Here is a 23,346-nt window from a genome sequence, read left to right as displayed (position 1 = left end):
TTACTAACATTTCTTATATTTTAAGTAAAAAGAAGTATGCAGTAATTTTTCTAGTGCCCCAGACTATGCCTCTACGCATTTATTTACAATTTAAATGATAATGGTTTCATTTTATAGCAGAAAATGTGAAAAACATGCAAAAAATTGAAAAAGTTACTGTAAAAACATGAAAAAATTAGATAGGTAAAATGTAATGATAGGAGGTGGTAGAGTAGGCCAAATACTACCAAAAACAAACATAAACTAAACAAGATAAATGCAAATTAAAATACTAAAAATGAAGCAAGAAAAACATAAAACAAGAGAAGTAAAGTTTTTCGTAGAACAAAAGTTGCTCAAAATGACCTCCTGAACACGGGAAAAATAAAAATTTTCGAAAAAAAATTTGGGCAGTAGAGGGTTAAATGTTTTTTTTAATAATTGAAATTTTACTCGAAAAATTTTGACTTCAATTTTTGCATCAAATTTGCAATTTAAAACTTTACAGAATAAGAAAACAAGAAAATTTGAGTTTTCAAGTCTCTTCCAAACAGCCTTTTATTTTCTAGTACCGATATGTCCGAAATTAATCGTCCTATTATCAATGTTAAAAAACGAAACATTTGTGAAATTTTCTAAATCTCTTCTTTTGTTGAATTAAAGGTCAAATATTAAAAATTACGTCCTTTTGAAATGTTAGAGTTGATTCAAATGTCTTGACATTTTTTTTCAGAAAGGTTCATAAAATTTCACAAATGTTTCATTTTTTAACATAGGGACCAAGGCTTGAAAAGGGGACTGCTCGAAATATGAAAGAAATTCCAGTCAACATTCATTTCCGAAAACGACGGCGACGGTCGGTGAACGCCAACACAAAGACGAAACGAACGAAAAACGAGCGCCACTCAAACAGCCGCCCGAACGAGACAGCATGCTCTTTCCCTCGTTTGTCGTCTCTCTCTTCCTTGTATTTGCTGCGTGGTGAAAAAAGTCATTTGAATGCGATTATGGGAGAGATGATCGGACTCTCGGTAGAATGTCAAACGATCGTTCTCTGAGCGAATTTATTTGAAGAAAGAGTTCACTGACTGTGTGAGTTAATTTGCGTAGCATTCGTTTGTGTGTAAAACGAACAAAAGCAGAATTTCAAAATCAGTTTGTCATCGTGAAGACGATGGGAGCACTGTGTCACCTATCAACAAAAATGCCGATATTTAACAAGCATTACATAAGACCATTATAGTTTCTGAGATATTGGTACTATAGAAAATAATAGGCTGTTCGAGACTTAAACTTTTCTAGATTTTCTTGTTTTTTTTTTCGCTGCATTTCAGCAACCAGAGGTTCAATCTTCAGTGTCTCTTGGCCAATGTTATTCGACATTTTCTCAATTTTTCAATTTTTTTTTCAAATCCCGGATTTTTCTGTTAAAGTTAAACAGTGCAATTAATCAAATCTGTAAGGAACCTTTCAATTCCAAAATTTGATGATAAAAAAAAATTCGAGTATTATTTAAATTTTTCCAATTTTTTTTTTTAATTCATAAGTTGCGATTTGTTGTCCCCTAAGGCCATTGCAAATATTTTTCAAAGTTTATGTCGCCCGAAAAATCAGGGGGCGAAAAAAATATTTTTTTCAAAAACTTCAAAATTTTGAAAATATGAAAATAGTTAAATTAACTGTTTTTTTTTGCATTGATAATCATATTTAGCATGTTTGGGCTGGACTAGAAATATTAAGATTTTTTATGAAATATTAATGCACAGCGTCGCAAAAGCTTTTTTTTTTGTAAAAAATAAAATTTTCGCCAATACTTAGATATTTTGGAAATTAACGATTGCAAAACAACCGGACAGGTGTTTAATGCATTTTAAAACACGTTTTTCATTCAAATGTTGAAACCTTGGCTAGTGAATTCAATTTTCGAACATTTTTATTAAATTTCAGAAATAGGTATGGAAGTTGAATTTTTTGTGAAAAAATGTTAATTAAGAAATCGGCAAAACAAATTTGCGTATGCCATTATTTTTCTGAATAGTCCTCATACAACTTGCTGAAGACAGCAAATCGATCAGAAGGCCCCAAAAAACTTTAGCCAATTAAAAAAATATAAATAAAATCCACAACAGCATCCAAATCCATCGTGCCTCTAATGTTACCATATTAGCACTTTGACGTTCAATTTCAGCTCTTAAAAGGCGTTTTCAACTGAAATCGAGTGATAAATAGTTGAATAGGAAGTGAGCAAGCAAGTTTCTATCAAAAGTTTTACAAAATATGTTGTTTAAATAGTGAAAATCAGCAAATTGGATGGAGTTAGGAGCGATTGCATAACCATAGTTTTTCCTCTTCAAATTTCGACCCTAATAAAAACGAATACTCACTCCCGCGATGGCATCTGCATCGTTTCGACCTGGATCGTCTTGACGTAGAGGTGATTGTTGCACCACAGCAAGCACAACGTCGTCGGCTCCAGCACGTTCATGTCGTGCGTCCAGCTCAGCTCGACCTTCCGGATGCGGTCGCCCAGGTCGTGCGGATTGGTCACCACCACCTGGTACACGGTGCCGTGCTCGAACCGTGCCGTCCCCTTCGGCGTCAGGTCGATGCTCCGGATGGCGCCCCGCTCGGAGAAGATGCCGGCCGTCAGGTGGCCCTGGACCCACGGTTCCGCCGACTTGGGCTTGGCCAGCTCGATCGTGAAGCGGTAGTGGCGCTCTGTGGGAAACGTGTGATCAGTTTTTGGGATAACGATGAGCTGTTTGAATGACTCACGGCAGAATGGAAAGTCCCGCCCGGTGGCCAGGAAGTATTTGCCCGGCTGGGGTGCGACAGGAATCGACGAACCGACGGCGATGTCGTTCTCGGAAATGTTCTGCCTGGTTGTGGTGATGGGCAGGGACGCGTGGTAACCCATGAGGGCACAATTGCCAGACGTGCATTTGAAGCAGTTACCACTGAGGAAATGCTGGTACGAAGGACAGCGGTGAGCTGTGGGGGAGAGGAGAGATACTTAATTTCAAAACTTCAAAATAACACATTGATCCAAACTTACCGACATACGGACACTTCCCGTTAATGCTGTCGATGAATAGTTTGATGGCTCGAATGTGATTGCAGGCCAACAGAACCCGCGACGCCTCTTCGATGCCATCCTTGATCAGGGTAAGCGGAATTGTGGCGGCGCCCTCCTGCGACAACGCACATCCCGGCTGTTCCTTACCGTTGTTGGGATAAAAGTCCAAGTGGCCACACGCGTGTGACATCCCATAGCCGGGAATCTCCAACCGGAACACGCTACGCCCGTCCGTATGGATTACATCCACGAGGGAGGCGTCCGATGGGTCCAACCGTACGATCGGGTCCATTCCTTGGAAGTACGGTTCAGCTGGATCAAGGCCAGTGATTCGACCCAATCCGGGTGTCCGCTCAGCCGCATATCCAGCTGTGTGAGCCCCCAGCGAATGCCCAATCAAATGGACGTCCTCCGCTCGCAAGCCCTTGTACTCGCCCAACTTCTTGATCAGATACGCGATCTCCAGCCCAACCAACCGTGTGTTGGCCGTGGCCTGTGTGTACAGTGGCAACGATCCCCCCGCCCAGTCCACCACGATCACGTTCAACCCGCCGCGGGTAATCAATTCGTCACGCATCTCCGACACCCAGTTGGACAGCGGCGTATCGATGAAGCCGTGGATGATGAACTTGGTGTCCCAGTCGGACCGGAAGTGGCTCTTCATGATGGTGTCCTTCACCTCGGCCTGCAGCAGCTGACCATCGGTCGGATTCTTCTCCGTGTACAGGATGAACCGCGTGTTGATGACGCTCCTCGGCAGGGGGAACACGTTGAACGGGCGGAAGATCAAGTGGTACCACTCCTTGGTAATGTTGAGACATCCCAACTCGCCGTAGCAGCGGGTCATGTTCTCATCTGCGCCGGGGGGAAGGAAGGTTGTAGTTTAGATTGAAACGATTAGTTTTTCTTCTTTAAACAGTTGAAAAGATGTTGAAAGTGCGAATGCAGAGTATGGTCCGGAAGGTAGAGTCTGTATAGGTGAAGGGCCGTGCCGTTGATAGTGGAGAAGGTCCGTGTGCGTCGAGGTGGGGTCATTCCTGAAAGTAATCATTCGGGTTTTTAATGGAGCAAGGTTGCATTGCAATCAAACAGGTTCTTTTTCGTTCAATTCATCAATTTGCTTTTGGGGGAGGAGAAGGAGGAAATGTGTCCGGTTCATAATGGGATCCTTGAAAAGGGGTTGAATTTATGAAGCCGTAAAATCGCATTACACGCTCTATGGGTTGTCGTCCCAGCGGCTTCTGAAGTTCATATCTAGCTGGGAGGCAACCAAGCGCTACTAAATATCACAGAGGTTACCGGAAGGTTGGCTACTTTGGAGTTGAAACGAGCAGCCAAGTTTCAAGCTGTGCAAGTGCAAGTCGGGAAGGTCTCAAAGCATTTTAATCAGGTATTATCAGCAGGTTTAATGTTTGCAATTTAAAAAAAAATATTTCAAGATTGGTCTTTCGGCTTGGATCAAGATCAAGAAAGAATAAAAAAAAATCTGCTAAAATTGAACCAAAAATTGAACAGAAAGTATCACATGTATGTCTTGAGATGCATCAACAATGGAGAGTTGTTCCCTGTCTTTTATTTGAGCTATTTATTACTTTGGAATTGTCCAAACACTTTATGAAAGCTCATGATCAAAGTGCTGATAGGCCGATAACAGAAAAGCGCCGAAAAAGGGTTAATTTCCCCTAGTTTTGAAAAAAAATCTTGCTCTAAATACGGTTTTATACAATAATTCAGTTATGCTACTTTCGAAAATTTGCAAGATGTTAATGGATTTATGAACATATTTTTATTCCTAATTTTTTGCCTTTTTCCGATTTGTAGTCCCAAAATGCAAAGGGTGCAAAAAGGTCAAAATTGCCCTAATTCATTAAAATACGAAAATAAACATTTATTATACAATGTATTTAAAATAGTTTACAAAAAAAAAGATATACAATCCAGACTCGATTATCCGAAGTTTCGATTATCCGAAAATCGATTTTCTCAACTTCGATTATCCGAAGGTTTGTATGGGATCTCGAATAAACGAATCACGAAAAAAATAGTTTTTTTCTCTTTTTCTTATTTTTGAAATAAAATTCGAGTTCTGTGATTTTAGCCAAATTTGAATAGTGAATAGCCTATTAAAGTAATAAAAACTTAGTCACCGCCATACTGGCCGCCATCTTGGATTTAATGATTCTAAATCACTTTAGCGCAGTTTAGGGGTCATACTTAAGTTCGACAGTCAAAAATAAGAAACTTTCCGAAGACTCTCAATTTGTCACCTGAATTTGTTTGAGACTTGTCTTGTTTTAAATGTTTTTCTTGAGACTTTTTTAGGCTTGTTTGTCACATTTTTCCATGCACTTTATTTAGCTTTTAAGTTGCAACAAACTTCGCTGAAATATTGTTTGAGACTTACAAAAATAACTGTATATTATTTTGGCATAAAAAGAGAATATAAGTTAAAAACACAGCCGAAGTTGACAAAAAAATATACATGAAGGTGGGTCTAGGAGGTCTAATTGAGAAGTTCAGTTTTCGAGTGATTTTATAGCCTTTCCTCAGTAAGGTGAGGAAGGCAAAAACAAAGAGAAAATAATTTCATCACGTTTTACGAAAGCTTAAAATTCACACGAAATCGGGAAAAGTTGCCTCGACTCCTCTTCGATTTGCGGGAAACTTTGTCCTCAGGGGTAACTTTTGTCCCTGATCACGAATCTGAAGTCTATTTTTTGATATCTCGTGACGGAAGGATGGTACGACCCCTTCAATTTTTGAACATTCGAAAAAAGACATGTTTTGCAAGCCTGAAATAGTGGTGAGATGGTAATTTGGTGTCAAAGGGTCTTTTATGTAAAATTAGACGCCCGATTTGATGGCATACTCTAAATTTCGAAAAAACGCATTTTCAGTGAAAAAGCACCAAAAAAAAAAAAATTCAAATATTTGCCATATTCTGTTACTCAACTGTAAAAATGTTTGGTTCATATCATTTTGAAGGAAATTTAATGTGCTATTCGAATCTACATTAACCCTGAAGGATCCATTTTCATTTAGAAAAAAAAAATCATTTAAAATTCTGTGTTTTTTTTCTAACTTTGCCGGGGTATTTTTTTACAGCGTAATAATGTTCTACAAAGTTGTAGAGCAGACAATTACAAAAAAATGATATGTAAACATAAGGGTTTAGCTTGTAATCATCACGAGTTATCGGAATTTTAGGAAAAAATGTTTTGAAAAAGTTGATCTTTATTGACCATGGCCGTTCATCGTCACCTGCGAAGACACGAACGACGAGACAAAGAGAAACGAAAAAAGTAACCTTTTCAAAACTTTTTTTTCGTAAAATCGGAATAACTCGTGATTATTAAATATATTTTTTTTTGTAATTGTCTGCTTTACAACTTTGTAGAACAAAAAAACCCCTGCAAAGCTAGAAAAAACACGAAATTTCAAAATGAAAAAATTTTGCTTTCAATGAAAAATTACCCTTCTGGGTTAATGAAGATTCGAAAAGTACATTAAATTTCCCTTAAAATTACATGTTCCAAAAAATTTTACAGTTGAGTAAACGGAAAACGGCAGTTTTTTTTCGATGAAAAATACGTTTTTACGGAATTTTAGGTACGCCACCAAATCGGGCCAATTTCACATAAAAGTCTCTTTGACACCAAATTTCCATCTCATCACCATATCAGACTGCAAATTATTGAAAAACATGTCTTTTTTCGCATGTTCAAAAATTGAAGGGGTCGTACCGCCTCTCCGCCACGAGATATAAAAAAATACCTCGGATTCGTGATCAGGGACAAAAGTTACCCCTTAGGACAAAGTTTCACACAAATCGAAGAGGGGTCGGGGTAACTGTTTGCGGAGAATCACCCATAAATTGTTTAATTTCAACTGTAAAACGTTTGCACGGTGAAACATAGTTTTTCCAAAAACTCCATTTTTTTTGCAAATAAATTTGTCTAAATGACCTTATCAAATGCACGGCCTTACTAGAGGAAAGGTTGATCTATTTTTGCTCTTGACCGCGAAAACTCGCGTTGACACGATCCGACCCGACACAGCTTCGGTCACACCTATGCCCATGGCTGGATATCGCACCTCATCGACATCGACGACGACGACGACGACGTTCAAAGTCGCTGCTCTCGACGCTGCTTATCGCCGATGATAATAATTAGCATAAACTCGTGTTTAGAAGCCGGCATTGTGAGTGAGAGTGTGTGTTAGTGAGTTTTGCATCTTTCTCGCACAAGCTCTGGAGGCCCGGTCGGGGGTCAAGTTCAAGTCTACGAGTTGAATGTAGGTTTTGTGTTTGATTAACACTTTAGTGGCCGGCTTTTTGGCATTGGGTGGATTTGCCGACTTTGAATGCTAATTAGGGTTTACTGACTATGCTCGGAAGTGCATTTTTAACATTTTGTTAGTAGATTAAACTGGTAAGGTTATACCATTTTTTATTGAGTCGTTTTGAGGAGTTTGTTAGCTTCAACACACAGTCATTTACCTACAGTCCAGAAGGGACCATTCAACGTAGTTGGGTCTCAACGGAAACATTATAGCTGTTGATCTTCTTGTCTTCCTGTCTGGTGGTGTATAGAATGAGAAATTTCATAAATTGCAGAAAATAGTATAGCGAATATGAGTGCGCGTGATAGAGATAGTTGTTGTTGTTTATTTTATTAACGTGACTTTAACCTAGAGAGGTCATTCGTCACTTGATAGAGATAGAGTGCGAAAATAAATCATCATCACACACACATTGGTTGTACTTACATGGCAGCCATGGCAGGTTGATGTTGTCCATCCGGGCCCAGCTTAGCGCGTCCAGCGGACCAGCACTGCTGGGATCAATCGAGTAGATGGTACTTAAAACTAACAATGATGCAGCGAGATAGCCCAACATCGTTGCGGCGGGTCTGGAAATGGAATTCGAGAATAGGGGTGGAATGAAATTAGTATCGCGTTATGGCAGTCGGTTAATTTCAATGGATTGCTTTAAATAATATTAAGGTGCTCGGTCTATTGTGAACTTCGAAAAATAAGTGCAGAATATCCTGAAACCAAATTTTAACCTAGCGAAGTTGGTAGCAAGAAACGGGGCCAAAAAAAATCATTGTTTCAAAGAAGGAAGTGAAAAGTTGCTCGGTTTCAATTGGAATGCGGCCTTTTGTGGTTTTCAAACCCAAACCAAACTCGTTGATCATTTTGGTTTGAGCTCGTTGCTTGTCGTGGTGATTCAAAGTTGGCCTAGCAATTTCAGCGATTAAATGAAGGCCGTTCTTTTTATAATGACTAAATCATTTTAAAAAATTTATTCATGCAGAATAAAGCTTATTTATCCGAATTCTTTTGGTTATTTATACACAATATAGAGAATTAATTCAACAGTGTACAAAAAGCAACCAAAGAATTTTCGAATAAATTTGATATTTTGATTGCCATCTTAAATAATTCACATCGCTTTGAGAACCCTCGAAAAAAAAAAATTGAAACAACAAGCCCGAAATCCAACATTTCAATGTAAAAACATGGAAAATGAATTATACAGCAATACAGTCGGTTTTCCATAATTAGTTTTCAAAAATTCTGAGTTTTGAAGAAAATATTTTTTTTTTATAATATTTGCAACAGCCCTATGAAAATATTGCTAATTTTTTTCATGCAAAAGCATGCTATTTTTATGCTAGGAAAACGATTTAAGAATCCATAGATACGTTTGAGAATTCAGTTAACAAATTTTAAAGGACAATAATAATAATAAAAAACGGAAGTAATTTCATTTAAATTTTTTTATTACCCTTTAAGTTTTTTCACCAAAGAAGCCATTTTACGTTATTAGTTCGTCCATACAAGTCCATACAAGTGTCTGACTTGGTGTCTTCGGCTAAGTTGTACATATTGGTTTGAATGGTTCTGGCAAAATAGTTAAACGCTTTAAACATAAATACATTTTTTTTTCATAGAAAATGATGACTAACGCAAAAAGAAAGCCCTTAAAAAAAGCTATCTTTAAAATATTTTTTTCGAAGAGGTCAGAAGATTTTAGAATATTTTTTGAATTTTTTAACATGAATATTAGTTGAAGTTTGGATGATACTAATAAAACTTAAATTTACTTGTTTCTTTTTCTTTTATTCGCAACCAGAGGTCCAATCTTCAATGTCAAAGGCAATTTTATTGGAAATTTTCTCGACTTTTCGGAAAAAATATTTTTAGGAAATTCAAATCATGAACACTGTTTAAAAAAAAATCCAGTCAAAATTAAACTCTGAGTGTCTAAATCTTGAAAACGGTAAAATCTGTAAAGTTTTTTTTGTTCGCAAATTTGATTTTGCATAAAGTCAATAAAATGGCTATGGCTTTTCTATGGCTTAAAAGATGCGGTTTTTTGTCAAAAATGTCAAAAAAATAATAACATTGATTTTAAGAATTATTCTGTTGTAAAAAAACGTTGCTTAATCCACCTTTAGGTGGGTGGTGCCTTCCTTACATTCATAAAGTTAATACACTACAGAGCCTCAAAAAAGAGTATAAATAAGACTTATTGTTATCAAAATATCTGAGATCCGGCCGCCAAAAAGTGCATAAATAACACTTAAGTGCTTATAACTTTTGATAGGGGTTTCAGATCTTCAACGTTTTGGGCTCGTTGGAAAGGTCTTTTAAATACCTTTCTAAAAATGTATAGCATGACGGGTTTTCTTACAAAAACCACCCTTTTTACAATCTTCCGGACTTTATTCGAAATCGTTTTTTTAGCATAACTTTTGGAGTACTTTACAAAACTTCATAATATTAACTAGGGTTTTGTGGGACCCCAAGACGGGTCGAATGAGACCAAAACGGTCAAAATCGGTTCAGCCAATCCGGAGATAATTGTGTGCATATTTTTCGGTGCACGGACTCACATCCAGACACACGCACAGACATTTTTTCAGAATTTGATTCTGAGTCGATAGGTATAGGTACCTTTACGTGAAGGTGGGTCTACGAGGTCTAATAAAGAAGTACATATTTCGAGTGATTTTATAGCCTTTCCTCATTGAGGTGAGGAAGGCAAAAAGATAATCAAATAATCGGCAATTCTTTACGTGTCCTAATTTTTATTCTGGACAGTTTTCATCAATACCTACAATTTTGCCGAAGATGACAAACCGATCAGAAAATTCCTTCGAAAAATACAGATTTTCGAATATTTACGTGCCATTTTTGTATGGACAGCACCCACAATTGTATTGAATTGCTCTTATCATAAATTGAGCAACTCTCTACGAAATCGGTCGATTTTGACCATTTTTATTTTTTGTATTTTTTGGTTTGGCTAAAACTTTATGCGGGCCTTCCCTATGACCAAATAAGCTATTTTGTGTCATTGGTTCACCCATACAAGTCTCCATACAATTTTGGCATCTGTCCATACAAAAATGGTGCGTGCGTGCGTGTGCGTGCGTGCGTGTGCAACCTACCAAACGGGACCACGCGGCCGCTACTTACAAATTGAGTTGTTTCCATGTATTGTAGATTTTTTTCATTGTATACATGCAAATAACTCGCATAGGCATTTGGATGGTGTTAGCTCTGCCGAGCTTCGGTGACCCATTTCTACGCAGGCTAGCCGTGCGCGAGGTACCTCAGCTTGAATCGACAAGCCCCGCCCTGAAGAACGTTTGCATCAATCGGATTCAAACGTTATTTAGAACTTCCGAATCCTTGCCAAGTGGACAAAGGCCCAGCGCGTATATAGTTGGTAGTAACAGTATTCCTAATTCCACTCATAGCTCACCAAGCCGTCATGGCCACCACTAGCATTTGCTCACCAATCCAAAGGATGGGGGATCGAACCCCACCTCGAGCGACTTTCGTTCATATTCAAGAATTTCAAGTATTTCTAAGTCTTAAACTTTCTCGTTGGGAGCAGATGGGCATCTAACCCAGTGTCATTCGCGAAGCGAACACCGTAACCAGTCAGCCACGGCTGCTCCTTGTAAACACCGGTTAACCGGTTTTGTCTTGAATGATGTGTATGTATGTCAGAATAAATGAAAGAATTGTGGTCTTATAAAAAGAACGAGCTCACCAGTCAACAAAATCTTCAAAACCAGCTTGTCCTAATCGTCTTCGTCAAAAAGGCCGGTTCCCGCTTAAGCTACTTCCGCTTGCCACCGCTCCACTCGTAATCTGCTCCGTCGTCCTCCTTTGGTAGGATTTTTCCATGCTTCTATCGCTGCGGCAACGGAACCTCCTTGCTGCGACTGCGTTCCACATTACCAGTGAACTAATCAAGGACCGATAATTTGCACTTCCCGGTCGAACCCAGCACCATCCTGGTCTTTGGAGGAAGCTCGACAGCTATCGCGTTCCATGCCAGTTCCGCAACCAACCCGGAACGAACCACGGCCTCGATTGAACCGTCCTCCTCCAGCACCATCACCACCGCGATCCTTCCAGATTTTTTTAAAATTTCCACCGAAAACTATTCGTTTGAAAAACATAACTTTCACAACTTTTCATCAAAAATTATTGAAGCCCGAGAAAAACTGTGACAGCGAAAAGTTATCGCGTCCGCACACCCCCGCAGCTGTCCATACAAAAATGGTATGTGAATATTCAAACAGCTGTAACTTTTGAGTGAATTTTCTAATCAATTTGGTGTCTTTGGCAAAGTTGTAGGTATTGTTGAGGACTATTGAGAAAAAAATAGGTACACGGAAAAAAATTGCACTAAAACTCAATTTCCCAAAATACCTATTTTTTGATTTTCGAGATTTTTTGATATGTTTTAGGGGACAAAAATCCGCAACTTTTGAGCCATAGAGAAACATGGTCAAAAATCTGCCGCCGAGTTATGAATTTTTGAAAAAATAGTGATTTTTGGAAAAAATCGAAGTTTCATGCAAAAACAAATTTGACGTTATTTTTTAATGCAAAATTGAATTTGCAATCGAAAAGTACTTTACAGAATTTTTGATAAAGGGCTCCGTTTTCAAGATATAGCCACCGAAAGTTTGATTTAAGCGAAATATTTGCAGTTTTTCGATTTTTAAAAATAGTGACTATGAGTGACCATTTCTCAAAATATTTTTTATGAAAAGTTCAGAAAATTTGCTATAAAATTGTCTAAGAGACATTGAAGATTGGACCTCGGGTTGCTGAGATAAGGCCGCTTTAAAAAAAACCACGAAAATTGAAGTCTCACCAAAACAACCCACCATTTTCTAATGACGATATCTCAGCAACTAATGGTCTGATTTTCAATGTTAATACATGAAACATTCGTGAAATTTTCCGATCTTTTCGAAAAAAATATTAAAAAAAAATTTAAATCAAGACTAGCATTTTAAAAGGGCCAAACATTGAATATTACGTTTTGGTACACCCAAAGGAAAAATATATCTCAAAATCTGCAACATTGGATTTGCTGCAGAAAATGTCATATTTTATAACATTTTTTGCAGCAAGCCCGTAGATCATTTTTGCCCGCGTGTAAAAATTTCAGCGATCTGCAGTTCTCACCAACACATATAATGCTGGCCCGTCCCCGAGCAACACTCCAAAGAGAAGCATATGTTGGTGCTCTTTCACTCACTTTTCATCAAGCGTCCATGGCGCGGTGGTAGCGTGTCGGATCAATAACCAAGAAGTTGGTGGTTCAATCCTCGTTCTGCTAAGTGTTTTTTTTGGTGAAATACAACCAAAAAGCCGTGGTAATGTCGATAAGTGTCGTTAACGGGCAAAAATGTCATACTCCTATATCGCAAAAAATGCATGAGGACAGATTTCATGCAGATTCTGATATACTTTCATGCCGCCATGCATCACAATCATGCGACTGCCAGTTGGGTGTAGAGAATTGTTCAATTACAACCTTGCCGAAGATACCAAAATGTATGTATGTATGTATGATCCCCATACCCGCAGGCAACTTGGTCCCGAAACACATGTGAGCGCTAGGTGAACAATTCGATCATCTTATACTCCGTAATCTGTACACCCGTGTGCATAAGTTTTTTTGCACGAATTTTAGTGCTACAAATACCGGCGCATAGATCGAAATGGTGTCCCCTCTTCCCTTCCCAAGCGCCGGAAATTTGTAGCGGGTGTAGGGACACTTTGCATAGACGCCCTTGTTCCCATCACGTCACTGAGGGTATGGAGCGACGAGAAATTAATAAGCATGCCCCCTCAGTCGAACCTTCATTAGAGAAGCAGGCAATCCACAACTCACAGCGAACGACCAAGGAAACACCCTACCGCGTATATAATAAGGTTGGCGTAGTTGTCTTGATTGTTTTGTGAGTATGATAGAATAAGTGAGAGTTTTTTTGTTTAAAAAAAAAGAACGGGCTCACCAAATAAGAAAACATCAAATCCTGATCCAATCCAGCCTTCAAACTTCAGGTTTCCAATGATGTCAAGTTCCAGCTTATTGGGATTGAATCGCGACGTCCATTTTCCGTTACTGTTGCTACTGGGGAATGCTGACCGTGATGAAAACCAGAAAGGAACACCAAATTTTGAAGCTGTCACAAGTTCTTCAGATCTTGAGTGATGACTTTGAACCTTTCCCGTTGAAAGGTTTCGTAGTTCCTCTGCCAATTGTAAAACAGCTGCTCAGGTTCTTGGCATGGACACTGAACCGCCGTGAGCCGTTCCTCTCTGCACTTTCACTTTTGAATTCGAACATTCAAATATTGTTATTAAATACTCCGCACTTCCACAGCAACCAACACCAGTACCGGAATTACCGGAATCTGCCGGAATCACAATTTTAGAACAAATATTCAAGGAAAAAAACGACAGCGAAAATCTTTGACGTCCTTCTCCGAGCGTAGCTTACTTCGATTCCTTGCCGAAGATACCAAAATGATCAGAAAACCCCTTTGCAAGGAATGGATTTTTGGTCAATTTACAAGTGTTAGTGAAATAGAGTTAAAAAAATGGGTATTTTTTAAATTCAACTTAGTTTTATTTGTGAATAATCAATTTACAATTTGTTATTTTTACGCTCCAAATAGAGTTTTGGTAGCCTTATAAGCTATATTTTACATTGAATTCATCTTGAAACTGTTACAACTTATAGATTTTTTTTTTTTAGCTGGAGTAAAACAAGTAAAAATAATACTTAATTTGCTAAAAAAGAGGATAGCTTAAAGCTTAAAATAGATCAAGGCATAAATTAATAATTTGTATAAAATTGGTATTTTTAAAGGGTGCAACTGTTTCAAAAAAATGGCTCCTGGAGAAATCTCCTTTCTCCCACTATAGCCTAGTAAAAAATAGCAACAGTTGAAAACGAAGTGCAGGGACATTTTTTTAGCGTCTAGCAAACTAAACAAAATGTTAAAAAAAGGTTTGATTTTCTCAATAAAACTTTGTTTAAGGGGTTACATACATGAAGAAAATCACAAAATTTCATATTACAGAAAATTTATTAAATCAACTTAAAAGATGATTTTCAATCACTCCTGAAAGTTTCATGAAGATATTTCATGATTTAACTGAGTTAGAGACGATTTAAGCTCAGAATTTTGCCATGCGCAAAGCGAGCTGTCAAACTTTGAGAGCGTTTTTCTCTGAACACCAAGTTGATTTACGGGTGCCACGATATCTCGAGATGGGACGGACCAAATTGGCTGAAATTTTGGGTGAAGACTCCCAAGACATATCCCGTGTGCATGACGAAGCCCGATTTCGAAATCTTGAATTTTCAAAAATTACAAAAATCAAAAACTGGCAATTTTTTATATGAAAAACAGATAAATATTTTTATCTTTTTTTTTAATAATCTTTTTGAAAATCGGCCTTCGTCATGCACACGGGACTGGTTTAACGAGTCTTCACCAAAATTTTGAGCCGATTTGGTCGAAGCAATGTTGAGATATCGTGGCACCCGTTTTTTGAAACTGCTAACTTCAAATAGCTATATCTCGGCAATGATACAACCAAATGTCTTCAAATTTGTTTTGTTAATAGATGGAAATGTATTTTTTAATGCCCTGAAAACAGATTTTGAAAAAAGTTTAAGTGTGTGCTCAAACCAACCTCTGACATTTTTGCCGATTTACATATATATATAACCTCTTAAGCAGATACCTACGTTTCATCAGATACGCTCCCACAGAACTTTTCCAGTTGCAACACAATCACTCTCTTTATTGAAGTAACGACCGTAACGAGGTGTAGCAGCAATTTTACTGCCATCAATAAACCATTTCGCTACCTCCTCCTGCCGCGTGCTAGGTACTTCTACAGCTGCTGATTCAATTTGCAAACGTAACCACAACTACATTAGATAATAAATGTCACTTTAGAGAGGGCCATATGACTTTGCCCGAGCTTGAGTTCTGCCAACCGATCGATCGCGCGAACCATTAGGCAAGGTATGTGCAATTCAATGAAGCATTTAATAAGCCCACACGGCAGCGCGCTGGGCTCAATCCTGGACAAATGTGGTTTGCAATAGGTTGGGTTGGTGGTTCAAAGAAAGTCACCAATCACTTGGAAGGGGTTGATGTAAAGCTACATGTTTCATTGATTTCGAAATCTAAGCTGACAGCTGATTAATCACTCTAATGGCAGAGTTTGCACATTTGTATGCGCTCGATGTCGTTGCGAGAAATTTTTGTAGGTTGCCAGAAAGTGGAACTACTGCCCGTATGATTCACCGAAATCTGCATAATCCGACGATTAGACGAAAAACGCCAACGTCCCAGAACGGGGTTCGTCACCTACTGGCCCGACCAAGTCACTTGCTTCCAGCAGCCTTTCAATTGACACAATTACATAAATTTTGTACAGACATTTTGCAGTCTTGTCGTGCGATTCGTATTTGGCTGAAATGACAAATCTGTACAGTGCGTCCACTGTTAATGCGGGTTTTAAGATAAGATCCGTTTTTTCAAGTTTTTGAGTAAACAATTTTTTTTTTCAAAATTGCAGCTACAGTAGGAAACGGCCCAGGCGAAAGCAAGCAAAACCGCACAAAACACACACGATGTTTTTAAAGTGATGATGTTGCAAGCAATAAACCGCCCGCCGACACTACCTGTTTGCATGGGACAATAGGGTGTAATATGGTTGTATGGAAAAAAAATAAGTTGTCCAAATTTAGCGAGCACAGCAATTTTTCAGTTCCTTTTGGGGTCCTAAACAACTCCCCAAAGTTTGGGAACGATTGGTTTAGTCCTCACTTTGCGCAAAGCGATTCAATTTTCCATATAAATTTGTATGAGAAAAACTATTTTTTTGGATTGTGATATTTATAAAATCCACGTTTCACGCTGTACTAAAACCGAATTCATATTCGGATGCTCTGGAAGGTGCTCTACAACTTTCCCGAAGAGAGTATGGTGCTAACTTGCTCCTAAAAAAAGATACAGCGTGTTCAAAACTCGTCTAAAACGTGTTTTTTGCTCGAAAATCACGTTTTAGACGAGTTTTGAGGACGCTGTATCTTCTTTCAGGGACAAACTAGCACCATACTCTCTTCGGGAAAGTTGTAGAGCACCTTCCAGAGCATCCGAATATGAATCCGGTTTTAGTACAGCGTAAAACGTGGATTTTATAAATATCAAAATCCAAAAAAATGGTTTTTCCCATACAAATTTATATGGAAAAATGAATCGCTTTGCGCAAAGTGAGGACTAAACCAATCATTCCAAAACTTTGGGGAGTTGTTTAGGACCCCAAAAGGAACTGAAAAATTGCTGTGCTGGAAAATCGATTTTGATATTACACCCTAATGGGACAACCAGCAGCCGTGGGGTGGTTTGCGGGTTGGTGCGTACCGGTTTAAGCTGGTCACAAACACGGTGATTATAGACTTACAAATAGAACTGGCGAGTGTCAATAGAGAGAGAGAGAGAAAAGTCACATGCTTAAACTATCCATCAGCTGAACCCAAGTAGTGGGTCACGACCGACTGGTGATGTGTTTAAAGATTGAGCACGAGGAATTCTAGACGAGCAATGTTGGGACATCCCAGATTCACTTTGACAATCATCAAACATCAAAGTAATTTAAAAAATAAATGTAATTGACCAAGAAATCGATCGGAAATCGATTTCCAAATCCTCACTGGCGCCGCTCACCAACCAGACAAAACAGCCTGAGGCCCTGGTTTGGGCACCCAAACATTCCAACTCTTGCACCACACAGCAGTTGAAATTGGGACTAAGGTTAAATCCATTAAATCCGGCTTAACGCAGATTCGGCGCAGATCCCAACTGTCCAACCACTTTCAGCCACTCTCATACAAAAGAATCTACGGCTGACTTGGAAAACCTGCTGTCTGGGGTTTATTTTGGTCGCCGTGCAGGTTGTTACCCTTTCTTTTCTCTCGCCTCAAGCCTTAAGGAGGTGCTCAGTCCATGCATCCATCAGCCGTTGATTTCATCAAACTAAACTCACTCCAAAAGTGCACACACTCACTCACACCCAATCAGAAATGTTGTGAAGCAGTGTGGCGAAATCTTTCTGCAGTTGGTCTGAAACATGAAACAAAACACTCGTGCGGTGCAACAATTAGCTAACGTCTCGCGGCCTTGCCAAGGATGACGAAGCCACATCCAAACAGCTGACCGGAGAATGATGGTGAGTTATTTCTTTGGGGAAGAAAGGGGTGATATGGGAATGTTTTGTAAAATTTGTTTTTTTTTATTCATGTTTATTTTTTATATGATCTATATCAGATTCTTTACACAGAGATTGTATAAAAGTGATATTTTTTTCAAATCTCTCTTATTTTCTTGGAAATTTCTTAAATTTAAAAAATTGACAAATTTTTAAATTCAGGATTAAAATAACATCATTTAACAATTACTCAGATTCTTAAGGAAGTATAAGACTGCTACAAACAAACCCGCAAACAAACAAACTTCAGTCAGTCTGCATACATTTGGCTTTGTTTGCGAGTTTGCCGCAAATAAGTTTGCTAGTTTGGAAAACTGTTAAATACAAAAAAGTGCGAGTTTGTTTGTTTGTTTGCATAGTCTAATAGCTCCTTTTCTAATCAAACTTTATTCTCTTTGAGAGGTAGTGATGGGAATATTTTTTGAGGAAACTTAAATGAAAATACCACGTTTCACGTTGTCATTTTGGCAGCTGATCAAATTTGAGATACGATTATAGCCAAAAAATATATTTCAAATATTTTTAATGGTTGATCATCAAGATCAAGAATCAAGAATTTTGATGGCCAAATCATTAAAATTTACATACATTTTGGAGAAAAAAATGTTTGAAAATAATTTTAGAACATTTCCGTATGAAAAGTTATTTCATATCCTTTTGTTCTTAAAAAGTTATGAGAAATGTATTGTTATTTAACTTGGCCCATAGTCAACCAGACTGACTTTATGTGAAAAAAGTCAAGCTTAAAACAAGTAGAGTAAATAATTCGAAGAATTTTTTTTTCTCTCAAAATGACCTCTTAAATATGAGTAAAATTTAAATCTTCAAACAAAAACAAATAGTTATTTCTTATAAGTTGAATTTCCAAAATACGTATTTTTCAATTTTCGATTTATTCTTATATATTTTAAAGGACTAAAAAACATCTTAAGAGCCATGGTGCAAAATAATTTGATCTAAAATATGAAATTAGATAATTTTTTTCTATTTTTAGACCTTTTAAGAAGTTATACCTTATTTTCAAATTTTGAAATATGTATATTGAAAATGTCAGACAATTTTGCAAAAGTTTAAATTTTTAGCATATAAAATCGGATCAATAGTTACTTAGATAAATTCATTGGGCAATTCATCTCTGAAACGAATTGCCCGATTTTCAAAGTTCCAGAGAGTTTTCTCTACAGGAAATGTTTCCAGCGTTTCAAAAATATTTTTTCAGATGTGCTTTCTTCAAAGATTTCTTTAAGCTAAAAAAAACTTAAAAAAATAAAAACTTTACTTAAAAGTAGCTAACAACTTGAAAACTATAAATTTTATCAAACAGATTATACATAAGGTACTTATAGATTCCATAATCAATTTTGCTTTGTTAAACCAGTTTTACATTCAAAAAATCATATCTGCAAAATTTCACACATCTACAAACCCATTTTGTTTGACCAGTCCCCAAAATTTTATGGAGACTTTTATCTGATTTTGATCAACAGAACAACAGAAAAAAATAAAATGAACATTTTAGGGAAATATTCCTTATTTTATTCCTATTTTTTTTTTAAATAAAATGGTTAGACATTTCTCTAGTTTTAGTGTAGATTTTCTTAATTGGGCTCTAAAATTAAGCTTAAATTGCTGATATTATTGTTCACAACAATAAAGCTCATTTTTCTGAGTACAATGACCCTTTGTACGACCGCAAAGGATTTAAAACTGATTTTTAAACCAATTTAAAAAAAATAACTTCGCAGCCCTTTTTGACAGAAAGAGTCCTATTAGACAGCTCGTTCCAAGGGGACCATAGTTGATCCATCGAAAAAATGTTGTCTTGTCAATTTATTTTATTGCATTATAACTATTAAAAACCATTTCTGATCACTTCAGAACTGGTTTTGCCTTCCTCACCTTACTGAGGAAAGGCTATAAAATCACTCGAAAAATGAACTTCTTAATTCGACCTCGTAGACAAAAAAATTGTCACTCGATTATCTCCGGACTGGATGAACGGATTTTGACTGTATTAGTTTCATTTATTGCAGGCCAAGGATTGATACCTAAGAGCATGCAATGGCACTGACCTTGTTGCGTGCTCTTCGGTTGACGTCCACGTAAGGAACATCCTGGAAGGAGCGTAACTAACTACATCCGTAGTTCTGTTAGATCATCCGAATTATCTTGATCAGAACAGTATAGCTCTGGTTCCTTGCGAGTGTCCTATTTTCTTACCTCCACGTTGGCTTGGTTTTCATGATGACCTAGCTGGTGGCCTGTGGAAACGGATCGTAAACCTTTGACCACCGCGGGTCAGAGTCGAGACGGCTAAAAGAAAGGGGCGCGACAATGTGGGAAAGGGAAGTAATTTGTGATTGTAGACGGTATTGTTTTGATTCGCAGTATGTTGAGTCAACTGCTGTGGATGTACCTGAGCATCGCACAACGGGGTTACTCTTCTCTTCATTCTCAGCTACCACCTATCTCCTATTTTTATTTTGCTCTACTGATTCTCAATTCCTAAAAATATACTTTTCCTTAATGTACTAGTAATATCAAGTCTATTTATCATTTGTCTAATCTTTTTTGATTTTATTGCGAATTTATTTATTTGAATAATTCTTTATCTGTCCTATAAATTATCATTACTATAATCTAAGCTTGTTTTGTATCTCTATTAACTATTGTCTAATTTTACATCTAATACATCTAGCTTCTCATTTTTATTCTTTAAAATACGCTCATCATTCTCTTACTATTGATTCTTGATTTTTATAAAATAAATTCTCTTTTACTGTTTATTGTTTTTAATCTTCACCCTTTGTTTTTAGACAAGTGAGGTTTGAGCCCTTACTCAATTTATGGAATGGTTAAGGATTAACACAAATATTACTATTGTATTTTTGGTAAACTTTTATAACATGCTTAGGACCAAAAATTGTAACAAAACAACGCGACAAAAGAAATAGCAACATATAAACACGACTCAACACTAGGAAAGATTTCAGGAGAAAACAATACACAGTAAAATAACAATTAGTTTTTGAATTCAAACTAAAATAAAACAGTTTTTGCTTTTAATGAAAGTTGATAGGCCACACTATAAATGGTTAGGCGCTTATACTTACATCAAACCCTACGTAATGTACCACCCCCGGCCGAGTTAAAATGCGTAACCGGAAAAGAAGGTGTGCATGCCTGGCACGAACACTCAAAGCGTGTTCTAGCGTGTTGCTCGTACTGACTCAGAGCAAGGGTGAAATGTAGGTGTAAGGGCAGTGCGTGTTCGTCGGGAACCTAGTGCATAAGATCGGTCAAGGCCCGTTCTTACACTGAAAATTGCGAATTGCGAATTGCGAATTAGTTTCATTTATTTTTATTTTTTTTTATTTATTTATTTATTTATTCATGTAACGTAAGATAAAATCTTTTTAATTATTACAATTTGTGTGCTTGCGTGATTCAATAAAACTATTTAACACAGTGATAGGTTCTCTTAAACTAATTAATTATTCGTGTTGTTAAGTCATTCGATCCGTCTTGGGGTCCCATAGGTCTCTATTTAAAATCAGCAAGTTTAGTTAAGTACTTCAAAAGTTATGCTAAAAAAACGATTTTGGTGTATGTCCGGAAGATTGTAAAAAGGGTGGTTTTTGTAAGAAACCCTTTCATGTTATACATTTTCAGAAAGGTATTAAAAAAACCTTTCCAATGAGCCCAAAACATTGAAGATCTGACAACCCTATCAAAAGTTATTAGCACTTAAGTGTTATTTATACACTTTTTGGAGGCCGGATCTCAGATATTTCAGTAAAAATGATATCCGGGTTAATCATGCGGCCCATCGTTAGTTAGCTAATCGAAAGACCTTTCAAATGAGCCTAAATCATCAAGGATCTGACAACCCTATCAAAAGTTATTGGCACTTAAGTGTTATTTATACACTTTTTGGTGGCCGGATCTCAGATATTTCAGTAAAAATGATGTCCGGGTCCATCATGCGACCCATCGTTAGTTAGATAATCCAAAGACCTTTCAAATGAGCCTAAAATATCAAGGATCTGACAACCCTATCAAAAGTTATTGGCACTTAAGTGTTATTCATACACTTTTTGGAGGCCGGATCTCAGATATTTCAGTAAAAATGATGTCCGGGTCTATCATGCGACCCATCGTTAGTTAGATAATCCAAAGACCTTTCAAATGAGCCTAAAATATCAAGGATCTGACAACCCTATCAAAAGTTATTGGCACTTAAGTGTTATTCATACACTTTTTGGAGGCCGGATCTCAGATATTTCAGTAAAAATGATGTCCGGGTCCATCATGCGACCCATCGTTAGTTAGATAATCGAAAGACCTTTCAAATGAGCCTGAAACATCAAGGATCTGACAACCCTATTAAAAGTTATTGGCACTTAAGTGTTATTTATACACTTTTTAGAGGTCGGATTTCAGATATTGTGATAAAAATATTGTCTGAATCTTCCATGCGAACTATCTTTGGATAGGGTTTTTTTTTATCAGACCTTACCGATGAGCCAGAAATATTGATGGTCTGCGAACCATATCAAAAGAAATGAGTAATAAAGTTGATTTGTTAAACATGTTAAGGGGTAATGTTGCTATTTTTACTGAATGTATTGACTTTATGAATATGAGGAAGGCACCAACCACCTAAAGGTGGATTAAGTAACGTTTTAATCGTGTTTTTTGCCGTTGTACATAAACATTGACATAGGGCTTTACTGCCGTTCTACGCATAATTGTCCTATGTTCAAAAAAGTGCAACTGGGAAAAACGCGATTGAAATTTTTCGACCGATTTCTGTGTTTCTACGCATAATTGTCCCGTGGGTTCCTATTCGCCATATGTGTCCCTAATCGCCCCAGTTAGCAGTTTATCATCCTTATTTGTGATTCTCTTGCTATACAACAGGTAAACAAGACATAATGCTTAGTAAGACTAATGATTCCGTGTAAGAAAATACTTGGTGGGCAATTATGCGTAGAAGTTCAACGATGGGACAAACAGACTTGGTGTGGTTTTTAATGAGTTTCCGAACAAACTACCAGATTTTATGTGTTTTTCTTAAAGTACACATCAGACTAAACTTAAAATCGTCCAAAACTGACATGGGACAATTATGCGTAGAACGGCAGTTTAGGACCCTATTGAAAATTTTGATATCGCTGACAATTTTTTCTCATTAAATTATATTATTTTCCTTCTTTGTTCATCCAACAGTAAATGACTGCTTCACCCTTTACTTCCCAACCCAATGCACCCAACCCAACGGTTCAGGCCCAAATTATATCATCAGCTGCAGTGCAGTGGTGCGGTAGCTCAAGTCTCGACCAGCCAAAGTCCCACAACAACAACAGCTCTAAAACGACAAAAAACTAGGTTGATGCTCGCGGGGTTGTTGGCGCTGTTTGTTTCGATTAGCGCGCGCGACCAAATTGCTTTTGACGCCAAATTTCGAGGTCACACAACCGAAGAAAAATAAAACGGCAAAAAAGTTGGCACTTGGCCGGAGTGACTAGTTGACTATTGGTGCGTAAAAGGGGTAGCCACAGTCAGCGAGTAGGATCTAGGTCGTTGTCGCACTGCGTCGAACTTGGCCGAGTCGCCACCGTTGGAATGACCGGACAGACCCCAGCTGAACTGCAGGTTGA

At 37.6% G+C, this 23,346-nt stretch overlaps 1 protein-coding gene across 3 annotated transcripts in view; it reads right to left on the bottom strand.

Annotated features, from left to right (window-relative positions):
• The window catches only part of LOC120417811 (pancreatic triacylglycerol lipase), a 38,647-nt gene that overhangs the window by 1,549 nt on the left and 13,752 nt on the right, over positions 1–23,346 (bottom strand). For 2 of the 3 annotated variants that reach the window (XM_039580011.2, XM_039580013.2), the window contains 4 exons: positions 7,826–7,968; positions 3,035–3,910; positions 2,755–2,970; positions 2,364–2,697 (listed from right to left, as the gene is read on the bottom strand). In XM_039580011.2, coding sequence (XP_039435945.1) covers positions 2,364–2,697; positions 2,755–2,970; positions 3,035–3,910; positions 7,826–7,955 — 1,556 coding nt within the window. In that variant the 5' untranslated portion in view covers positions 7,956–7,968. Of the gene's footprint in view, positions 1–2,363; positions 2,698–2,754; positions 2,971–3,034; positions 3,911–7,556; positions 7,636–7,825; positions 7,969–23,346 lie in introns of those variants that run through there. The other variant, XM_039580015.2, reaches the window with a different exon arrangement.

The sequence above is a fragment of the Culex pipiens genome, chromosome 3 (assembly GCF_016801865.2).
Source record: "Culex pipiens pallens isolate TS chromosome 3, TS_CPP_V2, whole genome shotgun sequence".
Classification (NCBI taxonomy): Eukaryota; Metazoa; Arthropoda; class Insecta; order Diptera; family Culicidae; genus Culex; species Culex pipiens.
The sequence above is the reverse complement of the archived record's forward strand: the minus strand, read 5'-3'. Positions and strand labels throughout refer to the sequence as shown.